This window comes from Pangasianodon hypophthalmus, chromosome 16 (genome assembly GCF_027358585.1).
Source record: "Pangasianodon hypophthalmus isolate fPanHyp1 chromosome 16, fPanHyp1.pri, whole genome shotgun sequence".
Taxonomy (NCBI): domain Eukaryota; kingdom Metazoa; phylum Chordata; class Actinopteri; order Siluriformes; family Pangasiidae; genus Pangasianodon; species Pangasianodon hypophthalmus.
In genome coordinates, this window is record NC_069725.1 from 8,087,592 (window position 1) to 8,107,234 (window position 19,643).

At 39.7% G+C, this 19,643-nt stretch overlaps 1 protein-coding gene across 6 annotated transcripts in view; it reads right to left on the minus strand.

Annotated features, from left to right (window-relative positions):
* Positions 1-19,643, minus strand: part of camta1a (calmodulin binding transcription activator 1a) — a 376,271-nt gene that overhangs the window by 335,250 nt on the left and 21,378 nt on the right. For all 6 annotated transcript variants that reach the window (XM_053240813.1, XM_053240818.1, XM_053240812.1 and 3 more), the window contains one exon: positions 19,037-19,140. In XM_053240813.1, the coding sequence (XP_053096788.1) occupies positions 19,037-19,140 (104 nt within the window). The remainder of the gene's footprint in view (positions 1-19,036; positions 19,141-19,643) is intronic.

Consider the following 19,643-nt stretch of genomic DNA (forward strand, 5'->3'; position numbering starts at 1 on the left):
AAAAGCGTTCAACCCTATTGTCTGAAGATCCAAGTTCGAATATAAAAATGCCACAGCCATCCGTGGCCAGGAATCCAATAAAGCAAAATTGGCCATGCTCTCTGGGTGGGAGGGATGGCACACTCTCTCTCCCCTGTCAATCACGGTGACACTAGCCAATCGTGGGCATCTGTGAGCTCATGTATGTGAAAGAGGGTTGCTTCTGATTTTCCCAGAGTGTGTTACATCGCCCTGTGATGCTGCATAAGCAGCAGTTTGAAAAAATGCAGTTGGCTGGCTTCACATATCTTGGGCTTCACATGTCTAGGCTCACTCACGAGTTTGTAGCTGTTGTATGATTGGGAAGAGCTGACTGGGTGGGAACTGGGCAAACTAAATTTGAATGGGGAAAAATAGTTTTTATATTCTTGTTTTAATTTTATAGTTCATAACTTCCAGGAAAATGATTAACATTTTTTGATGACTCATAGCTATACAATTCTTGTTTTTGTCCAATTAAATGTTCACTAGAACATTTAACTAGAACATGCTGCCCCTGGGGGTGGGGCTTGCTCTACATTAGCAGCTCGTTAGCAGCAAACATGGTTCATCTGTGTTTCTGGCTGTGCGTCTTCCCACACACTAGTCCTTTTTCCATCTATCCCTGGTTGGGGTTTATTCATTTCAGAGAAGATGGAATGTTTGCAAGCTGGTGGTTATGTGATGGGCACCTTTTCTGGAAGAGTGTTTTACAAACTTGGAGCTATTCAATGCTGGAATATGTCACTTTCTCAGGATAAGCAAAAATGCATTTCCATGTTTATACACCAACGGGGCTCCATCAGTAACACTAATACAATTTTACCTAACATTCAAATGCTCAAATGTACGGCAAAACTTCTTGTTAACTACGATACCATCCTTGATAAATTTAAAAGGCTTGGGTGAAGGTGCTGATGAAAAATCCTCCACAGTTGAAAAAAAGGCTTTCACTAAACTCGTTGCTGTTCTCCATATCTAGTAAGTTCACTAAGCTGCGGCCTAATTTGTTCAGATTCGACACGGATGTGGTCAACGCTACTGCCTCGTAAGTAAACGAGTCAAGCACTTCAACATGCTGTCGCTCTGACTTCCTTTTTCAAAAGAAAATACACCAACATACGGAATCCAGTCACGGCTCTGAAGCTATTTCATGGGGACTCTAACAGTTTCTAACAAAGTTCATCAGTGCTACAGAGCCAGAGGTCACCCCAGAACACTTAAATTACAGTTCACTGAGTCATGCAACATATTACTTTATTTAACATGGCACTCATTTGACCCCATTTAAATCTCCCATTCTTTTGATCTTTCTGACAATATCAAAGAAGTAACTAAAGGACTCGCTCATGTGAACTCATTTTCACACGCAGCCTTATGCATACCACAGAGCTTTGTGGAGAATCAAAATTCATAGTATGCGATCTGAATTCTGCAGACTGGCACTCTGTGTTCTGCTGCTGGGCGTGGACGGACACAATAAAAATGCATGCAAATGAAAGAATGAAAGAATGGATTAATGGATTATCAAGCCACATCTAATGAAGATTTGTGTCTGGATGTGTGCTTGCCTTAGCCGATTCATCTCTTAAGACAACAGCAGAAGAGAGGGAGGGGGGAAGATTTACAACCCTGCTCATATCTGTAATTAAAGTGTCTTATTTCTCTGCAGTGTGAAAGCTCCAGTAACACTCTGAAATACTAACTAGCAAATGCACCATTTATGACGCCTTAATTAAATCCATCGTGCTAAAAATAACTCGAGGGAAATGTAGTGCACTTAAAGTTTGGAGTAAAACCCCATACAATGAGTAAATAAATCCCTAATGTCAACATTTTAGTGAAAGTACATAGATTTATACAGTAAAGTCAATCTGGAGTGAAACACTAATTGTTTTTTCTGCTAAAACTCACATTAAATATATGTCTTGCAAAATAATGCTGACCCTGTGTTTAGCGATTAGGTTTTCTCCCCAATTTAAAATGTTTAATAACTGTAATGACGCCAATAAATTAACATTTTTTAAAGCCTGATAACAGCAGAGAAGAACACTGTGCAGGGTTGATAAGTAAAAATCAATTTGTGATAATTAATAATTAATAGGAATGCTGCAATCAGTTATTGTCACCCAGACACTGTTTTGCTCACCATGTATCAGCAAAAAAAGTGTATACACAAAAACACTGCTTCCAGATTAACATATAGAAAGGAACAATCTTATTTTAGCTTTAATGTGGTGAAGTTTCCTTACAGACCTCCACAGTGCCAGACATGGCCTAGTTCAGAGTTTACTACTAAGCAGCTGCTTTCATTTTTCAGACCTGCTGAGGCTCTGTGAGAGCTCACTAATTATGTAAACATGACTCAGAGAAATGTCGAGCAGCACAAGGAGCCCAATGCTATCGCCAGTCCACATTACCTCATCTAAAGATATTTCACAAAAAAAAAGGAGAAAGCTTGGCAGAATTTCAACAAATTTTAATGGTATAAGTAAGACCTTAGCTGAGGAGAAACGAGGAATATTTTAATGATTTGCCCAAAACACATTTCAATGCTTCAACTTTTTGGGCTTTTTTGTAATGCTCTCACTCACCTACTCATCTTCAGCAACTGCTCCATCCTGGTTAGGAGCCTATCCTGGAAATACTTGGCATGAGGCAGGTATACACCCTGGATATAATGCCAGTCCATGGCAGGCACCATGCACACACACACATTCACACTCATTCACACCTAGCGGGCAATTTAGAGTAGCCAGTTCACCACCTGGCAAGTTTTTGGGAGGTTGACGGAAACCACCGAACCCAAAGAAAACCCACACACAGCTCGGGATCAAACTGAGGAGTAGTGATGCAGCAAAACCACCCACTGCACCAACGTGCCACCTCTCGTTTAAATTCCAGATTTTTCAGCTGCACTCTGTATGTGTTGGTGTTTCCTGATTACCCCCCTAGCGGTAATTTGATTGGCATTTGGATTTATAAGTTCTAAGTCACATGTAAAACATATGTTGGAAGTGGAAAAATTAGTCTGAAAGCTTTATAAGACATTAACAGTATCTTGATCAAAAAATGATCTTAATAGCTCCATCTACAAGACTGCATTATTCAATCCATTTTTGGGCTTCCCATAGTGACAAGCTACAAGTGTTAGTGTTGGTGTTGGTTTTTGTTTTGCTCCTGTCTCCACCCCTCATTCTGTCATTGGTTTGTTGCCCAATTGTGTCCACCTGTTCCATGTTACTAATTGATTAACTGACCTAAATGTCTCCTGTACATAAGTCATCCATTCCCCTGTACATATCACCCTCATAGCTATATATCCTTATTTGTAATTTATTGTAAATATGCCACTTATACACTTCTGATTAGATGCTAACTGCATTTCATTGGCTTTGTATATGTACTTTGAACAATGACAATAAAGTTGAATCTAATCTAATCTAAATGTATACCCTGCTGTTCCTTTGTTTTGTCACGACATCATATTGTGCTTTTTCTGAAGTATGCACCTTATCTTCCTAGTCCTGTTTCATTGCACTTTCTAGTTTTGACCTTTACCTCTTTCCCTCTGAGTATATGGATTATCTTTTTGTGGTGACACCTACCTGTATACTGACCCCCTCAATGGATTTTGACAATGAATCCTGGAAAGCCTACAATAAAATACACGCCGAGCACTTACACTTGCTTCCTGCCTCATTCACCCACACATTACACCTGCCCATAATTTTGAGCTACACACCAGTCTCATGCTGACGTAAAAATGGAATACGAACCAGAACAGCCTCAAACTCAGAAGTCAGCATTTACAAATGAGAGCGATTTGCTGGTCGACTGGGTGACTTTCAAATTCATTTAGCATGAAGAGGGTCCTGCTCTCAGAGCTATTACACAGACAATGTGTCCATATAACAACTGCATATCGCCGGTTAACATGATAACATTAGCAGCATAGTGTAATAAAAGAATCTAATCTAAGAATCTAATTGCATTTTAGCAAGCTTTAAGATCGCAGATTAAGGATGTGTGCAAATATGCTCATAAAATAATTTATAGTACTTTTTACATCACACCTTACTCTTCAAAACAGAAATAAACCAAAAAAAAAGAACACAAGAACAGTTGCCAACAGAATCTTTCACACAATTTTGATGGCTTTTTAAAGAGACAATGCTTTGCATCTTAACTTCTAAGTGATTTATAGGGCTCTTTCTGGAGCTGCTTGTGACCGTGGCTCACCATCAACAAGAAATATGCTTACCCTTGGGTGGATTATCTCTAATCATTACACAATAATAGGACAGAGTCCAGACACATGCGGGTAAGAAGATCTCTTCTATGCAATCGCATACTGATCACATATAACTTACATAGCAAAACACACAGGCAGCAGTAGAGAGCAGAGGGATAAACAATTATGGACATGTCAGCCTTTTTCAGCCCGGCAGTCTTGGATGTTTTCACGTCTATAAGGGACAAGTGTCACAGTTTTTCAAGGACACCTTCACTGGATTTTAACATTTAACATTCTTATTTTAACGAGTAGAATAAATGTGATTGACCAGAAAGTGGTCACATTTTCAAACACATATAGACACACATATATTGGTACCACCATAAGTAAACTCTAATTATATATGAGGTTATTGATTGATTTTTTTTATAGGTCAAGGATGCTACTTCCCCTAACAATGATATAAGTTTTCTAGGAATCCACTAAGGAAGTGACACTAATGCTGAAATTTGATGGCTTAGAGGAAAAAAACTCTAGTATTACTACCTGAGCACATTTATTTAAAATTGGCAAAGTATGATCTGCCAAAAATCTTGTTAGCAGAGGTTAGTCCATTCTCTTTCTGACAGCAGCATCAGGTTTAACTTCGACTGTAATAACGGCCAAGTTAGCTCAGTCCAGAGAGCCTTGTCATTCTGCTTAAGCCCTGGTTCTCTGTCTGCACGTCTCATAAATGCTTACATCCGACATCTCCATCTCAAAAACGAACAGTTATTGGCACAAACTGCCTCTTCGAGTAGGTGAAAATGTTTCTGAAAAAAAAATCATACATAAAAAGGAACAGATAAATACCAGTAAATGTATCATACTCAAAAACAAACAAAGCAATCGAAAAAAAAAATCACCGCATTCAGACATAGAGAGAGACAGACAGAAAGAACATAATAAAAATGGACAGTCCACGAGGTAAAAAAGTGAAAAAGAGAGAGAGAGTGAGTGGTCTGCTTAGTCTGGTTCTGTCCATCATAGGATCTATACACAGAGCCAAAGAGAATCTCAGCCTGCTGGCTCCTCATTCTCAAGGACCTTTAAGATCAAAGGCGTGAACACAACAAGAAAGCAGGGCTGAGGAGCAGCGCTGTGAAGCAGATGAGCCCGTGTGCCCTTGCACTGATTAGGTGAGAACATCCCACCTACCGATCCAAAGGCAAAGCATCAGGCCAGGGGTTTCAGAACAAGCTTCTGTGATTCACGGCCTCCATCAGCTCAGTCCAATGGCCCTCCTCCTTCCCCAGCCTGACAGTCTGAGTGTCGTCCGAATGCAACACCCAGCTCTTTTCAAGTTACAGCTTGTTATGTGCAAGTAAAGTGCACTTTTGATGGGATGAGGAAATGGCACGGGTTCAGTGGAACAGACTGTAGTGTCCCAGTGGTACTAACAAAAGTGTTCAGCTTTATGCAATATAACTATGTTTGACCAAAAAAAAAGATATAAATGTGACTTAAGCAACAGCCAGCTTAAAACTAATACAGCCAGCTTAAAACTAAGAGTCCTGAGTGAAGCTTTATCTACTTTTGTTATTCAAAAGAAGACTGAAGATTTGTACCTAAGAACTGCTGTCGTATTAGTAAAGACTGATTTTAACAATATGCTCTTACTGAACATCCTTTCAATACGCTTAGTACTCTCTGACTATACAGAGTAATAATTTATAATCCCACACTCTGGTGTCACCTTTTGAGTCTGGTTCCTCTCAAGGTTTTTTCCTCTGTCATCTGGGGGAGTTTTTCTTTGCCACTGTCATCTATGGCTTGCTCATTAGTAATCTAAATCTACATTCATATTTCTCTAAAGGTGCTTTGTGACAATGTCAAAGCTGCTTTGTGACAATGTTAAAAGTGCTTAAAACAATAAACTTGAGAACACCAAGATAAGGTAAAGACTGTGCTGTCAGTCTTGCATTGAAACAAGGCTGAGAAGAGATGGCAGAGGGGCTGAATTTTGACAACTCAAAAATCATCTGTGCATCGGAAATCTGCTATGACACGTAAATGCTAACTGGGTGGCATTGGGGTGGCATTGGGGTGGCAAGGAAACTCAAACAATACTGGACCCATACTAGACTACAGCTAGCATAAAAGCATAAAGAGTTGTTGGCAGAGGTGTTTCGATGACATAAGATGACATGATTCATCTTCAAACGGACACAAATACTGCCAGTTCCTCCAGAACTTAATTACATGGATCCCACACCTTTGCTGACTTTTTTAAAATCAATTCGATTCCATTTATATGTCACCTCCCTTAAAAACACGACTGGCTCATTACCATGATGACCAATTGGTAAATAGCATACTCTCGTTATCAGACACATGTACTCAAGCATTTCTGTAACTTCTGAATATTGACTTTCGTGGAGTAATCTGGATAAGTAGACATGCTAAGAAAGTCTTTTTTTTCATTAATATGGGTATTCGACACCTCTAGTCCTGCCACATTGCTGATTCCACATTGCCGATTCCACAGTCCTTATAATAATGCTATTGCCTGTTGGACGGCATTGATGTCCACTCTATTAGGTGAAGAACTTGGAGCACTGTTGTGTTTATATGTTCTCAGACTTTTTCCATCCTTGTCCACTTGCTGGATCACATCTCCACTTGATGTTCTGGCACCCCATGCTCCTCATGGGGGGTTTATATAAATAGAAAGTAAGCAATATGAGAAAATTTTCAGCTTAATATTGCCATAAATTATCCTCAAATACAGTGTAAACACCTATTATCACATTTAGGTCTTTGCTTCTTCTATCCATTCTCTCTACCATGGTAAAACACAAGTGTGTCTTCATTATTGGTGTTGGTTTTGTTGTAAATTCTGTCCATTTTTTACATGACACTTCCTTTGTCAATGTTAGCAGATGCTGCTGAACATGACGCCTGAACATGAAGCTCAGCATCATCCTTTAAAAGAAAAGACAAAAGAAATACAAAGGAATAATGAATCTAGTCACTTTTTTTATTTGTGCCAAACAACAATATGAACTACAACCTGCAAAGTACAGCAAATCTATCATTAATCAGCAACATCTTGTCGGGTTCTTCCAGGCAACCGTATCCATAAACAATGAGTCATTTTATTGGCAAGACCTCATCTTCCAGGCTAGCCTTGGCTGAGTTGTGTAGTCTCCTTTGCTTGTGAGAGGCGAAACAACTAGCTTCAATAATTAATCCAGCCCAAGATGCATCAATCACTTCATCTTGGAGACGCAGGGAGACAGATACCAATCCTATTTATTTCAAGAAGAGGCAGAGGAAGAGGGGTGTGGATTACACAGAGCAGTGCAGGCACACCAGGCTGCCAGCCCGTATGAAATAGAATAATACATAAGCCTTCAGCATGTGTGGCTTAGCTCCCCTGCCATTTGATCCATAGAGCTGAGAACACAATGGCATTTACTCGCACAATCATGTAAATATTAGGGGCAAAACAATTCACTGAAACAGGCATTGCTCGTATGTAGCAGTAAAGCATGCAATCAGGACCTCCCAGGTTCTTTTTTCTTTTTTTAAACTGATAAATAAACTAAAAGTCTATTACAATACGGGAACACAAAAGCCTGACCAAGCAGTTCAATACGAAAGGTAGAAATCTATTTCTCCATTCCCTGAATAACTTCTCACCTCGATGAACACGAGGGAGAACGAAAGAAGAAAGACGGAAGATAAGAGGATGGGGAGGGAGGCGAGAGGCAGGAGGCGGGAGTGGAATAAGAATCGAAAGAACAAACTGGGTTCAATTTAAGAAGTACCCACAGGAGGTGGGGTGACCTGTATGGACTACAACAGAGGTCAGGTGGATTTTGAGCAGCCCCACCTGTCAACATACGGGGGACCCCTGCCTTACAGACGGACATCCAGTAGAAAACTGAAAGGTCCTTGTAGCATTCATGGCCCCGGACTGACCTGTAGGTAGGTTCTCATTACAAACAATAGCGAGTGGACCGGGGGGATCGACTGGACCCCCACCCTCTCACCACCCCCCGACTGTGAGCCACAGTAACTGCTATGAATAACACAACACAAAAGCCCCCTGGCCACTTCACTCAAAAGGGTGCTTTGGTTAGTTTACTAAAATGCTACAGCTAAAAAGCCAAGGCACCCCTCATAGGTCTGTTTATCAGCAACATATTGCAGCCAAGCTCACTAGGTCTGTAACCCACAAAGAAATCCAGGCTGAGATCATAATTATGGCTGCAGAGTGTAAAAGCTGTCTTTTTTTTTTTTTTTTTAAGTTAACAAGGCTTTTAAGGATGCATTTACAGGCCCTGGCTCTACAGTCTCATTTATATATAATTTACTGCTAAAATATCATCATGATTCAAAGAAGTAAGCAATTCTGTACAAATACATGGGTACTCGCTGTTATATTTACAATTTCAAGTGAGGCAAACAAATGGTATGCAAATGTTATGGCATGTAAATGAAAGTAGGACTATTTATGTAAATTCAGCTTCTCCCAGCAGAAGATGATATTCAAAGCCCTAATCTCAGACATGACATTTGAGGAGAAATCGACAGCTCAAGCTGAGACTTCTGCTTGCCGCATTAGCCATTCCAGTCATGCTCCGGACAGCTGCTCGTAAAAACGTTAAGGCATTTCCTCATAGAAAACAAACATGACCTTTAATTTCTACTGATTGCCCCAGAGAAGCTAATGAACGTCTCGACAAACACTTGTGATTCAGGCAGGGTAATTTTAATTGTGCACAGTCTAGAGAGTGAGAGAGAGAGAGAGAGAGAGAGAGAGAAAGAGAGATTGGTTTCATTCGCATGTTCAAAGGAAGACAAACATTTAATCACGAACAGTATTGGCTTCAATTAACTAAGAAAAAAGTGGCAAGGGATAAGAAAAAAAAGAATTGACAGCTGCCAAAATCATCTAATTTGTTTGTGTAATCAGCAAAATGTATCAAAATGGATCATTAAAAAGTTAAATGCCCATCTTTGTGACGGAAACAATTAAAACATCTTAATAAGAATTGTTCTAATCCATACAAGCGAGCCTTAATCCCGACGAATCCTGTAATGAGGTCAGGCTATTCTGCTGGGGATTGAGCAGAGTCCTCAGCAGCACAAACACACAAGCAAGTGAAGGAACAAGGAAGGGAGGTGGGGAGAGGTTACCAGCCACAAGAACAAGAATGTTTGGCTCAAAAAGGCATGGAGGGACCAATACATCAGTGTTCTGGACAGGCAAATATCTGCCAAGCTAAATTTTAGTCAGGGATCATGGACCGTCTGCAACAAGTGCAATATAAGGCAGCCTGTGCTGTGCTGACATAAAGAAAATATAAACTTATTAAAGGAAGACAATGGCTAGCGGATAAGAACGGAACATTCTAGATGTGTTTTTTTAGCTGACATTACAGACAATAAATGCATCCAGAGGCCTGCATTGTGGTGCAGAACTCTCCCTTGAGCACCTACACTGTGTGTTAAATGCATGCAGCTTTCTTCTTTTTGCATTTGGATTCTGACCTGTGCACTGTATAATAACAATAATTTAACAGGGAAGAGCACTTCAAGTTGAATTTCCCTGTTTCATGAGAAAAGTTTCACTATGGAAATGAGTATTATGCAACAATAAGATATATAGACACGTTTTTGTTCCATCAAAATCAGTAAGGAGTTAAATGCTGTGACTGAAATTTACCTCAGGAGCTGTGACTAGAGAGAGTTTTCCAGTGTAAATAGTGGTATTTGTTATTTTTATATTTCATTTATTGCATATTAAATCAAATGGAAATGAAATCAATAAACAGCAGTTTGTTTTTGACCATCAGTGTGTTTGTGTCTCCCATTAGAATGGTACAATTCAATTTAAAATGTTATGACTTTACATCTGGCTGAGACCCATGCAAAAGAGAAATATACTCACCATCCATTTTAATAGGGACACCTATACCCCTTCACATTCATGCAATTATCCAATCAGCCAATCATGTGGCAGCGGGTCAGGTGCTTCAGTTGATGCTCACATCAACCATATGAATGGGGAAAATGTGATCTCAGTCACTTTGTTGGGCTGGTTAGAGTATTTAAGAAACTGCTGATCTCTTAAGATTTTCACACATAACAGTCTCTAGGATTTAAACAGCATGGTGCGAAAAAAAAAAAAAAAACATCCAGTGAGCGGCAGTTCTGCAGGCAGAAATGTCTTGTTGAAGAGAGATGTTAGAGGAGAAGGAGAAGGGAATGGCCAGACTAGTTCGAGCTGACAGGTAGGATACAATAACTCAAATAATCACTCTTTACAACCCTGGTGTGCAGAAAAGCATCTCATAATGCAAAACATGTCAAACCTTGTGACAGATGGATTACAACAACAGGAGACCACATCGATTTGCACCCAAGAGCAGGAATCTGAGCCTACAGTGGGCACAAGCTCACCCAAACTGGACAGTTTAAGGCAGTTTATGTTTCCAAGACTGTTCCAAATATAATATGAGTGATTTTCTCAATCATATGAAGTTAAATGCTAGGGGTGGGGTACATTTATAATCTAACTTCCTTGCCATGCTGAGACTTTTTAAATAAAACTGCTGATACCCAGGTTTACTTTATGAATGCCTTCAATTAAGAGACTTCCATCAGACACACTCTAAGATTTTTGCCCTCCAACAAGAAAGCATAAGCTCTCAACATCATTAGCCTAATAGCAGCTCACGTGAAAATATTTTTTAAACTTCTGTAATAATACAATATATGTGTTATGCCTAATTGTACAGATTTCCTATGATGGTATGAGTATTCCGAATCTGGAAGCATGCTGCAGCTTTATGATCAAAATTCAATGTGGCTGAAAAACCCCCATGAGTTCCCACGTTCATGTAGTGCCCTGCTCTGGTCTAACCTGAATCACAATAATTCAGAAATTACAATGAGTATCAAATCAGCAGGCAAGTTAAATCTACCATTTAAAGGGTTCTTTGGTGTTTTGCTATTGAGGATAAAACCTTACCATCCAACAAACCCATGAGGATGTACATGAGGCAATGCAGACAGCTAAGCTTCTTTATTCTGAATGTTTTGTAGAACACATTTACATCTAGTTTAGCTGTTGTTTTAATTCAGAGTGTTTTATTTTAGAAAATAGACTACAAATGTAATCTTCCACTGTGTAAGCGATGAGCCATTCTGCATAAAAAGCCACAATGCAAAATTATAACTGGGAAAGAATACTCAAAAGTGACTCCTGTACATAGCTGTTATGCCTCCTGCCATTCCTCCTCCTGTCCCAGGCTCTCAGCATTTGGAATCGTTGTCCTACTAGCCACCGGCACCTGCATCTCATTATATCATTCACCTGGGACTCATTTAGTGGACTTATTTATACCCTGTTCCTTCTCCCCTACTGTTTGCAAAGTCTTGCCATTTTCTCAGCATCTCAGCTGCTGTAATCCTACTGAAGCATAATGGAATTTCAGGCCTGAAGAACTTCAGGAAACTCATAAACTATACAAAACAATGGCAAGCAATCAAAGATTATCTATAGTCAGTGGCACTTGAGCAAGAAATGGCTGATCTGGGAGTTTTTCATATTTCCGTAAAGTAGTAAATGGAGACAACAGAAAGTTTAGTCTAAACTCTAAAATAATACTTTAGTTTATTTGGTTATTCGGTTTTTCTTGCTAAATACATTGCTAGGCTCTGGCCTAGATTTTCTCCTAATCTCCTAATGACAATTTAGTCATAGTTAGTTTAGTCTAAAATCTAAAATAATACTGAGGAAAATTCAATTAGCGTATCACAATGATCTGCCACTACCTTTAACTGCTTTAGAAGATGACACACATAAAACTAAGGAAATTAATGCAACAGGTTATGCAGATATTATACTTTTTTGAGCATGGCTAATCAGAACAGGGCATAAATACTGGAGTGTCAGAACAGGATATATTAGAATATTAAAATTAATAAGGAATGCCCTGACATCGTTCCCCAGGCAAGTCGAAGGGAGAAGTTGAGGAAGTCAGGAATTGCTTAGTGGTGATACATTTCAGGATTTTCAAATTTATTCAGCCATTTTATAGGTGCATATCCATAACTCGTGATTTGACCCCTGGGGCATGAATGCCACTTTGGTCTTTGGCTTCAACACCAAGAGAGAGAGATTTGTTTGCTCAGGAAAATAGGGAACATTACATGATGTTCCTTGCTGGTATTCAGAAAGAATACACCTCTCTACTACACATAAATGTCATTTTCATTTTTATTACAAAATCTTTCTCAGTGTTTGTTCTAATAAATGCTTAGAAACCAGTCATTATCTCTCCAAGGAACAGAGGACAGAATGTACACAGTTGACTACTACATGGATTCCTGAAACAGCAGAAAGACAAAAAATGTTGAGAAACAATGAACAGAGATATCAAAGAGAAAGCAGTAAGAGCTTTTCTGTAAGAGCTTAGGCCTAGAGTTGTGAGGTAGAATTTACCTACGGTTGACCTTTTGCCAACTGCCCCATAGCTATGATCAATGGCATGATGCTCTTTGGGATGCTCAAGATGCAGTCATTTTCATAATACAGACACAGAAGAATGTTCTTCTCAATAATCCAAGTAAATGGGTTTCACTGGCAGGTATGTCCCGTCTCCTGAGAGGGATCGTGTTGTCTTTGATTTGGTAAGGGAAATGTAGTCATTTCTGCCCTGGTGTGCCAATCCTCTCTCTTTTCTTCCCTTTCTGCCTTTTCCGTAACCAGAACCCTCTCTCTGGATAGGAGCAACCGGACGAGTGTGTAACTGGAAGATTGCGGTCCTCTCAGCCCACCTCTCTCCTAAGGCTGCTCCAGTGCCATGTTGGTCCACCAAGGCACCATAGCGTGCCAGTGCAAGGAGGAGAGAATTATTCCTAATGTCAGGGTATTAAATGTGAAGCAAGCCATTGCGGAGCTCTTGTGTTCCCTAGCTCGGCTCAGTTGACTCTGTCGGCTCCTGTAGCTGAGGAGTCATATTATTGAATAGCCAATACTTCTTAAAGGCTGGAAGTCAAGCCAGCTCAGTACTGGAGATCTGAGTTTTTCATCACTCTGACTGTGGCATGGCACTTCGTACAAAAGCAGATACCCTAAACTCTCAACTCAAGTCACATGAAAGGACACTATATCAGTATTCTTATACAGTTGTGCTTACACGCTGGCATATTTGACACTTTAATACAAAAGTGGCCAGTTAAAACATAATGGGTACTTCTCATAATAGCATTGGTGTGATCACTGGTGTGGTGTTTTGAGAGACTCTTCTAGGACTCCAGCTTTTCTAAACCTTCGACATAACCAATTCCATTTGATCTTTAACATAGTGAATGAATGCCCTTGCTATGTTACTTCAATTTCTTAAAAACAGTTCTAATAAGAAACTTTACTAGAATAAAGGTTCTAGTAAATTAACTAGCAACTAGAGGAACCTGAGAAATAGGATTCTGGGAAGGTTATTCATAAATCATTACATACACAAACTACGTCTAGGATGCAATGGGACAGTCGAGAACATGCTGCAATCCATAAAATGGATTGTACACAAAGCCCAAAGCTGCATGCTACTGGAGTGATACTAAAAATTAGGTTCGTACCCTGAGAGGTCCGAATAGAGCTCTGAATTTCTTCATCATTAGCTCTGTTAGGTTGCCTCTATAATTAGCCACCATAATATCTCTCAGACTGTGATAATAATGCTGTAACAATACTGATTTTGTTATAAAGGAGTGCAGTGCTTTTGGTTTTTCTTGCTAAATAAATTGCTAGGCCCTGGCCTAGATTTTCTCCTAATCTCCTAATGACAATTTAAAAGCAAAGTTCCTAACCGCCTCCCTACTTACCCCATTTGGCTACTTCTGTATGTACACAAGGGGAATTAGGAAAAATCAGAAAAACATGGATGAATCATCATGGCCATGACTCATATACGAACTCCAAGAACAGAAGTGAATGGTGAAAGGTTGCCATGTACACATAGTCTCTGCACCAGACTGGCTTTTTGACCTCTCTGGTCTGTCTGTGTAGTGCAATATTAATTTTTATCTGCTCGTGAGTTACCATCTAAAAAAATCACAATAAACAATTTAACATGCAGAACTGATAGACAAAATATACAAAGATAAAAAAGATAAAAAGGAGCTTTTCCAACATTTCAGGAACATATAATAATGCTGTGCAGTCGGGTACTGCTTGCTGGCAGTGGCAACGACAAAAACTCAGGTATAGTACAGAAACTCAGATAACGCAGAAACTTAGATAACAGTACATTTTCTATTACATTCTTTTACAAATCGGTTGTCACGTGTCCACATGGCTGAGATTTTCACTGTTAGTCTGCGGCTCAAACTGTCTGAACCCGTCTGAGCACTGGAGAGGAAAACAAAAAGAAAACCAAACAATGCTTTTAATCACTTTCCAATTATTATTACCATTAAAATTATCTGTAAAGTGTTAGATCTAGCACGCCTGTTTCGTGTTTATTAGGTCTCAGTTGGACTGAAACCAAAAGTGCCAACCAAAAGCTCCCCCGACAAGAGCTCCCCATGAATCCTGAGCAGAGTATGTGAACTGGGGAAAGGGGCGGGGCTTCCAGGCACAGTTAGTCAACATCAGAGATTTCAAAACGCCTGTGCAAATCTTTCCAGGTTCATATGCCGATTGGCCTATCTCTCGTTTTATTGGGAGAATAAGACTGGTGTTTTGGCACGTAGTAACTCAGAGGTTAAGGTACTGGGCTACTGACCAGATGGTTATGAGTTCAAATCTCAGCATCACCAAGCTGTCACTGTTGGGCAAGACCCTTAACTGCACAGTTGTATCCTGTCATAATTGTAAGTCGCTCTGCGCTAGCCAAATGAGGTAAATGTGAAAGGTTTTTAATTGACAACTGGCACTATCATACGTCTATGTTGAATTGTGAAGCTTTTACACAAAATGTGTAATAGTTGGCAGGTCTGGTTATGTAATATAATTGGAGTAAAAGTCACTGTATATCGTGGCAGTGAAAACTGCGTAAGGTACGATTATGTACAATTAAATCGGTATATCGCACAAGCCTAGTGTAGAGTGGTGAGCTGATCTTGTTTAGATTCCAAATGAAGATGGAGCACATCACCAGATACAAACACAAAGGAACTGCAAGAAACTACAATGCATGACTTTCAGGCATCAATTGCCCAAAAAGCACAAAGCAGCCATTTTATCATTATAGGTTTAAAATAAACCAATAGGTCCCTCTTGCATGTTAAGACACTTTAAATTTCAAGCAAGGAGAAAAACAAGGATGCATTAGGGATGCAGGACAGGCAGGAGGAATATGCAGAGAATAAATGAGTTGTCACTTTAGGTAAGAGTCACACCATCAGCAGCAACAAGAGACTCCTTAATCCTTCTCAGCCTGCCATCAGTGAGTCACTCCAGCCCTGGTGTGTGTCTGGCGCACATGAAAGAGAAATGCCCTTGGTTTTGGGGAAGGTTGACTCCCCGCTTTCCCATGCTACCGCCTCTCTTGATGTGCGCCACATAAGAATTAGGTTGCCTCCGTGGCTGAGTCGCAGCCCACTCCGAGCATCCGCCACTGATAAGTTGACATTAATCTAAAGGCCACTTGACAACATATTAAATGCTCTTTAATGTGATGCTGAAAATACTACTAGTTTTCCCCTTCCTTATGAGGCATCTGTCATGATTTAATTTCCGTTATAAACGGCTTGACGGACTATACAAAGATGCGTCCGCCAGCAATTCGCCTCTATGAGAATGTAGACATTCTCTAATCAATTAAAAAAAAACAAATTAATTTTGACTGGGATCACAACACTGCCGGTCAAAAATGTTACATAATCAGCTTCAATTAGGAACATGTTAACTGATTGTCGGTAATGCTGTTGCAAGACTGCAAGAACTGGATGATGTATATATGCAAAGTCCTGTCTGTGGTATTACTTTACATGGGAATGAACCCCAATTTGCATTAAACAAAACACAAGCGATGTACAGAAAACATTTACAGTTACTCCAGACAAGATACACAGATACTCTGAGACTTGAGCTTTCACTCTCTATTCCAGCGTGGTCATTCATTTCCTTCTGCTCACCCATCCCCCCCCCTCCCGAAAAAAACATGGTTGTCACACCATAAAGAATACACCACGGGATGAAGTAGTGTATTCAATTCATAAATATCCCTTTAAGAGGGCCGCGGCAGTGATTTGTCACCGGGGGGCTTTTGGCAGGGCTGAAATTGATGCGAGAGTGACATTTGAGTTATGTACGAGCTGGTGGCAGGCTTTATGATTTCCAGGGAGGTAGGCTTACCCACCACAACACCACTCACCACCCCCCACCCCCACCCCCCACCACCCCACCCCTCCACCCCTTTAACAACCTTCTCAGGAGAACAACGTTCATTAAAAAGTAGAGGAGAGCCATTTAAAAACTTCATGAATTATGACAAAAAAAACCCACCAAGGGTTGTATCCTTTGACGATACTGCTGCCTGTCGTTTAATGTGCTAAAGCGACATGGATCAACTGTATTGTATTAAAAATGCTACACCTTCTGTAAGCGAGGAGTTTATGAATTCCTGCTGAGAAATTGTGCAATAGCAATCATTTAAAATCCCACCAGGTTTAAGCAGCTGAATAATGCTTAGTTTCAATCTCCTTTTTGACCGGTGTGGGGAAAAGCGAAACCACAAAAGCAGACAGGACATGAGCGACAAATAAAATGTGAAAATCAAGCGAAACACTGTCTCATTTCCATTAAACGATAAAGTAGCCCGACGGAGAGAAATGAACTAATTTAAAATGGCTGGCCTACAGGTCAAGGACAAGCGGCGAACTGCTTCTGCGTCTTTTTTCTTCACAAGGTCCCAAACAAACAGTGAGCATTTTCATGTTCAATGCCAAAAAATCTGAAAGCGCTCTTATCTTTTCCTATTTGTTTGATACATTGTGTGTGAAATACCTTCCGACTTTGATAAAATGCACTTAAAGTGCATTTTCATATGCAGATTTTTAGGGCTTTGCACTTTTAAGATAGCCCGGCTGCTCGGCAGGGGCACGGATGTGTGTAAAATAGCATGCTGACTACAATATTAAGGAGATAAACCATAAGACTGAGCTTTATGTCGAAATCCTCTACAAGGCGTATTTCACAGCAAATCATCTTTTATATGTTTTAAAGTTAAGATTTGAGATACGCTGAGTCTGCCATTTAAAAAAAAGTGTGAAAGAACTTTCTATAGATTTGCAAGGCTCAAAAAGAGATTCAACATTACACACTGAGGGAAATCCACTTTGAGGAAAAGACAAGCTGTGCTCATATTCCAGCCCAAATAAGTAGCGGTACCAAGAGAACTGATAGTGTGTACTAATGCAACCAAAACCATATGTTATTGCCTTCTATAAATAATCCAGAGTCTATTTATAGTGGTAACGGTAATAAAAATGGCTGAAACAGATGGTCGAGAAAGTTATATGATGTAGTTCTAACTTGCAAACTGCTGTTCAAGGGATCAGAAAAACCTACATCTGAGCAGATATTGAAATTTCACACCCATGCATAGTACTATATAGTGTTCACAGTATGTAAAATATGTACATTACTTCACATGATTAATGAGTTTTCTGCTCTATGCTGAGTGAAGCACTGAATCATGTTTCACAATGCTGGGAAGGCAAAATGATATCTATGTTCATACACTGACAATGAATGCAGCTGTGCTCGTTAAGCATGTGTCAATAGTAGGCTTTTTTGTATAATATTGTAATAATATAGATGCATTTATACTGATACTGCAATCGGGTAACCGTCTCATACTGTGCTCATTTCCTCGTATTCATACTAGCAAAAAAATGTTCCAATACCACGTGATGCCTTGTGACGAAAATCTAATGTACGTTATTGCACTAATAATCAGACGACATGGAATGCCAGCATCTTGTAACAATACAAATAACCTGATAAAACATCTTAAACATAAAACCCAGGATGCCGAGTTCACTGGTAGCATTGCGCAGTAGTAACCAACACTGTAGCCAGCGAGGTGAGAATAAATGTCTGCAGGCAAGGCTAGGTGAGTTAAAATAGCAGCTCTTACCCAGTAGGTTGTTCATGATGATCAGCCACTACAATGAGGAATTCTGACACAATGAAGACGACGAAATTTTACCTAGAGCTGTATAGAAGCACTTTTCTAACGACAAACCTGCATGCAGCCATACTCAATAACTAACATAGCCAGCTACTGCATTTCATTTAAAATTAGCTCGCTAGTGTTATAAAGAACAAGCCTAGAAACGTACGTGCATGGACACGCATGTGTGCTTTTTTCAAGACCACTATTTAAAACGAGAGAAATATAAACAGAGCTAAATAAAATGTTCCTTGACATCCCTGACTGATTATTTCTAAGTAGGTTACTCATTTCAGTATCAGTATCGGTATCACCGAGTACAAAAACCACGTACTCATACTTATACTCGGACTGAAAGAATGGTATTCATGCATCCCTATGTAATAATGCACCAAAATTGTGATGAAAGTTTATACAACTGTTGTGACATAAAAATCAGCACCTGCTTTTGCTCAATGTGTGCAGAGCCTCCGTACCACTTCCTGATAAAACCCGGTGTCAGACGCATAGCTTAAAATAAAGAGGTGTGATTTCTATAAGGTCAGCAGCGGTAAAAAAAAAAAAAAAGACAGCAGCAGATGGCAGGGAGAGGTGACCTTACCTCATTCGTGTTCCACCGGTGTCTCTCTTTTGGCAACGAGGAGCATTTTGGTAGACATTCAAGCAGCTTTTTGGGCAGGTATATTTTCAAATGTCCGTGTTCATCTGAGGACACAGAGAAGAGCACAGTAAGTGTGTCAGCGAGGTAAAATCTTGTGTGTGTGTATATATATATATATATATATATTACACACTGTAGAATAAATGAGTTCACTGGCACTGCAAGGTTTGTGTTCAAACAAGAATAAACAGCAGACATCTACGATATTGCACGCGGGCCAGGATCTGCTTAGTAAAAATTCTAGTCCGTGTTCTAAATAAAAATCATCGCATGGACCGTAAGTTAACTGAACGATTCGATCCAAATATAAGGTAAAATAGAGCAATAATCTCAGAACCATAAACTCTGGTACTGACAAAATGTGCTATGATATGTAATTCTTCATTAGCAAGCTAAAAATTTGATGCTGTAACCCTGTCTCTTTCCAAAAGAACTAATTTAGGAGTCTTACAGCAGTGGGGGTGAATACTTATGCAGTCAAAACTCTTATGGTTTTTATTTGCAAACTATCTTAATTTTCTTCAACTTCAATATTATAGGTTATTTT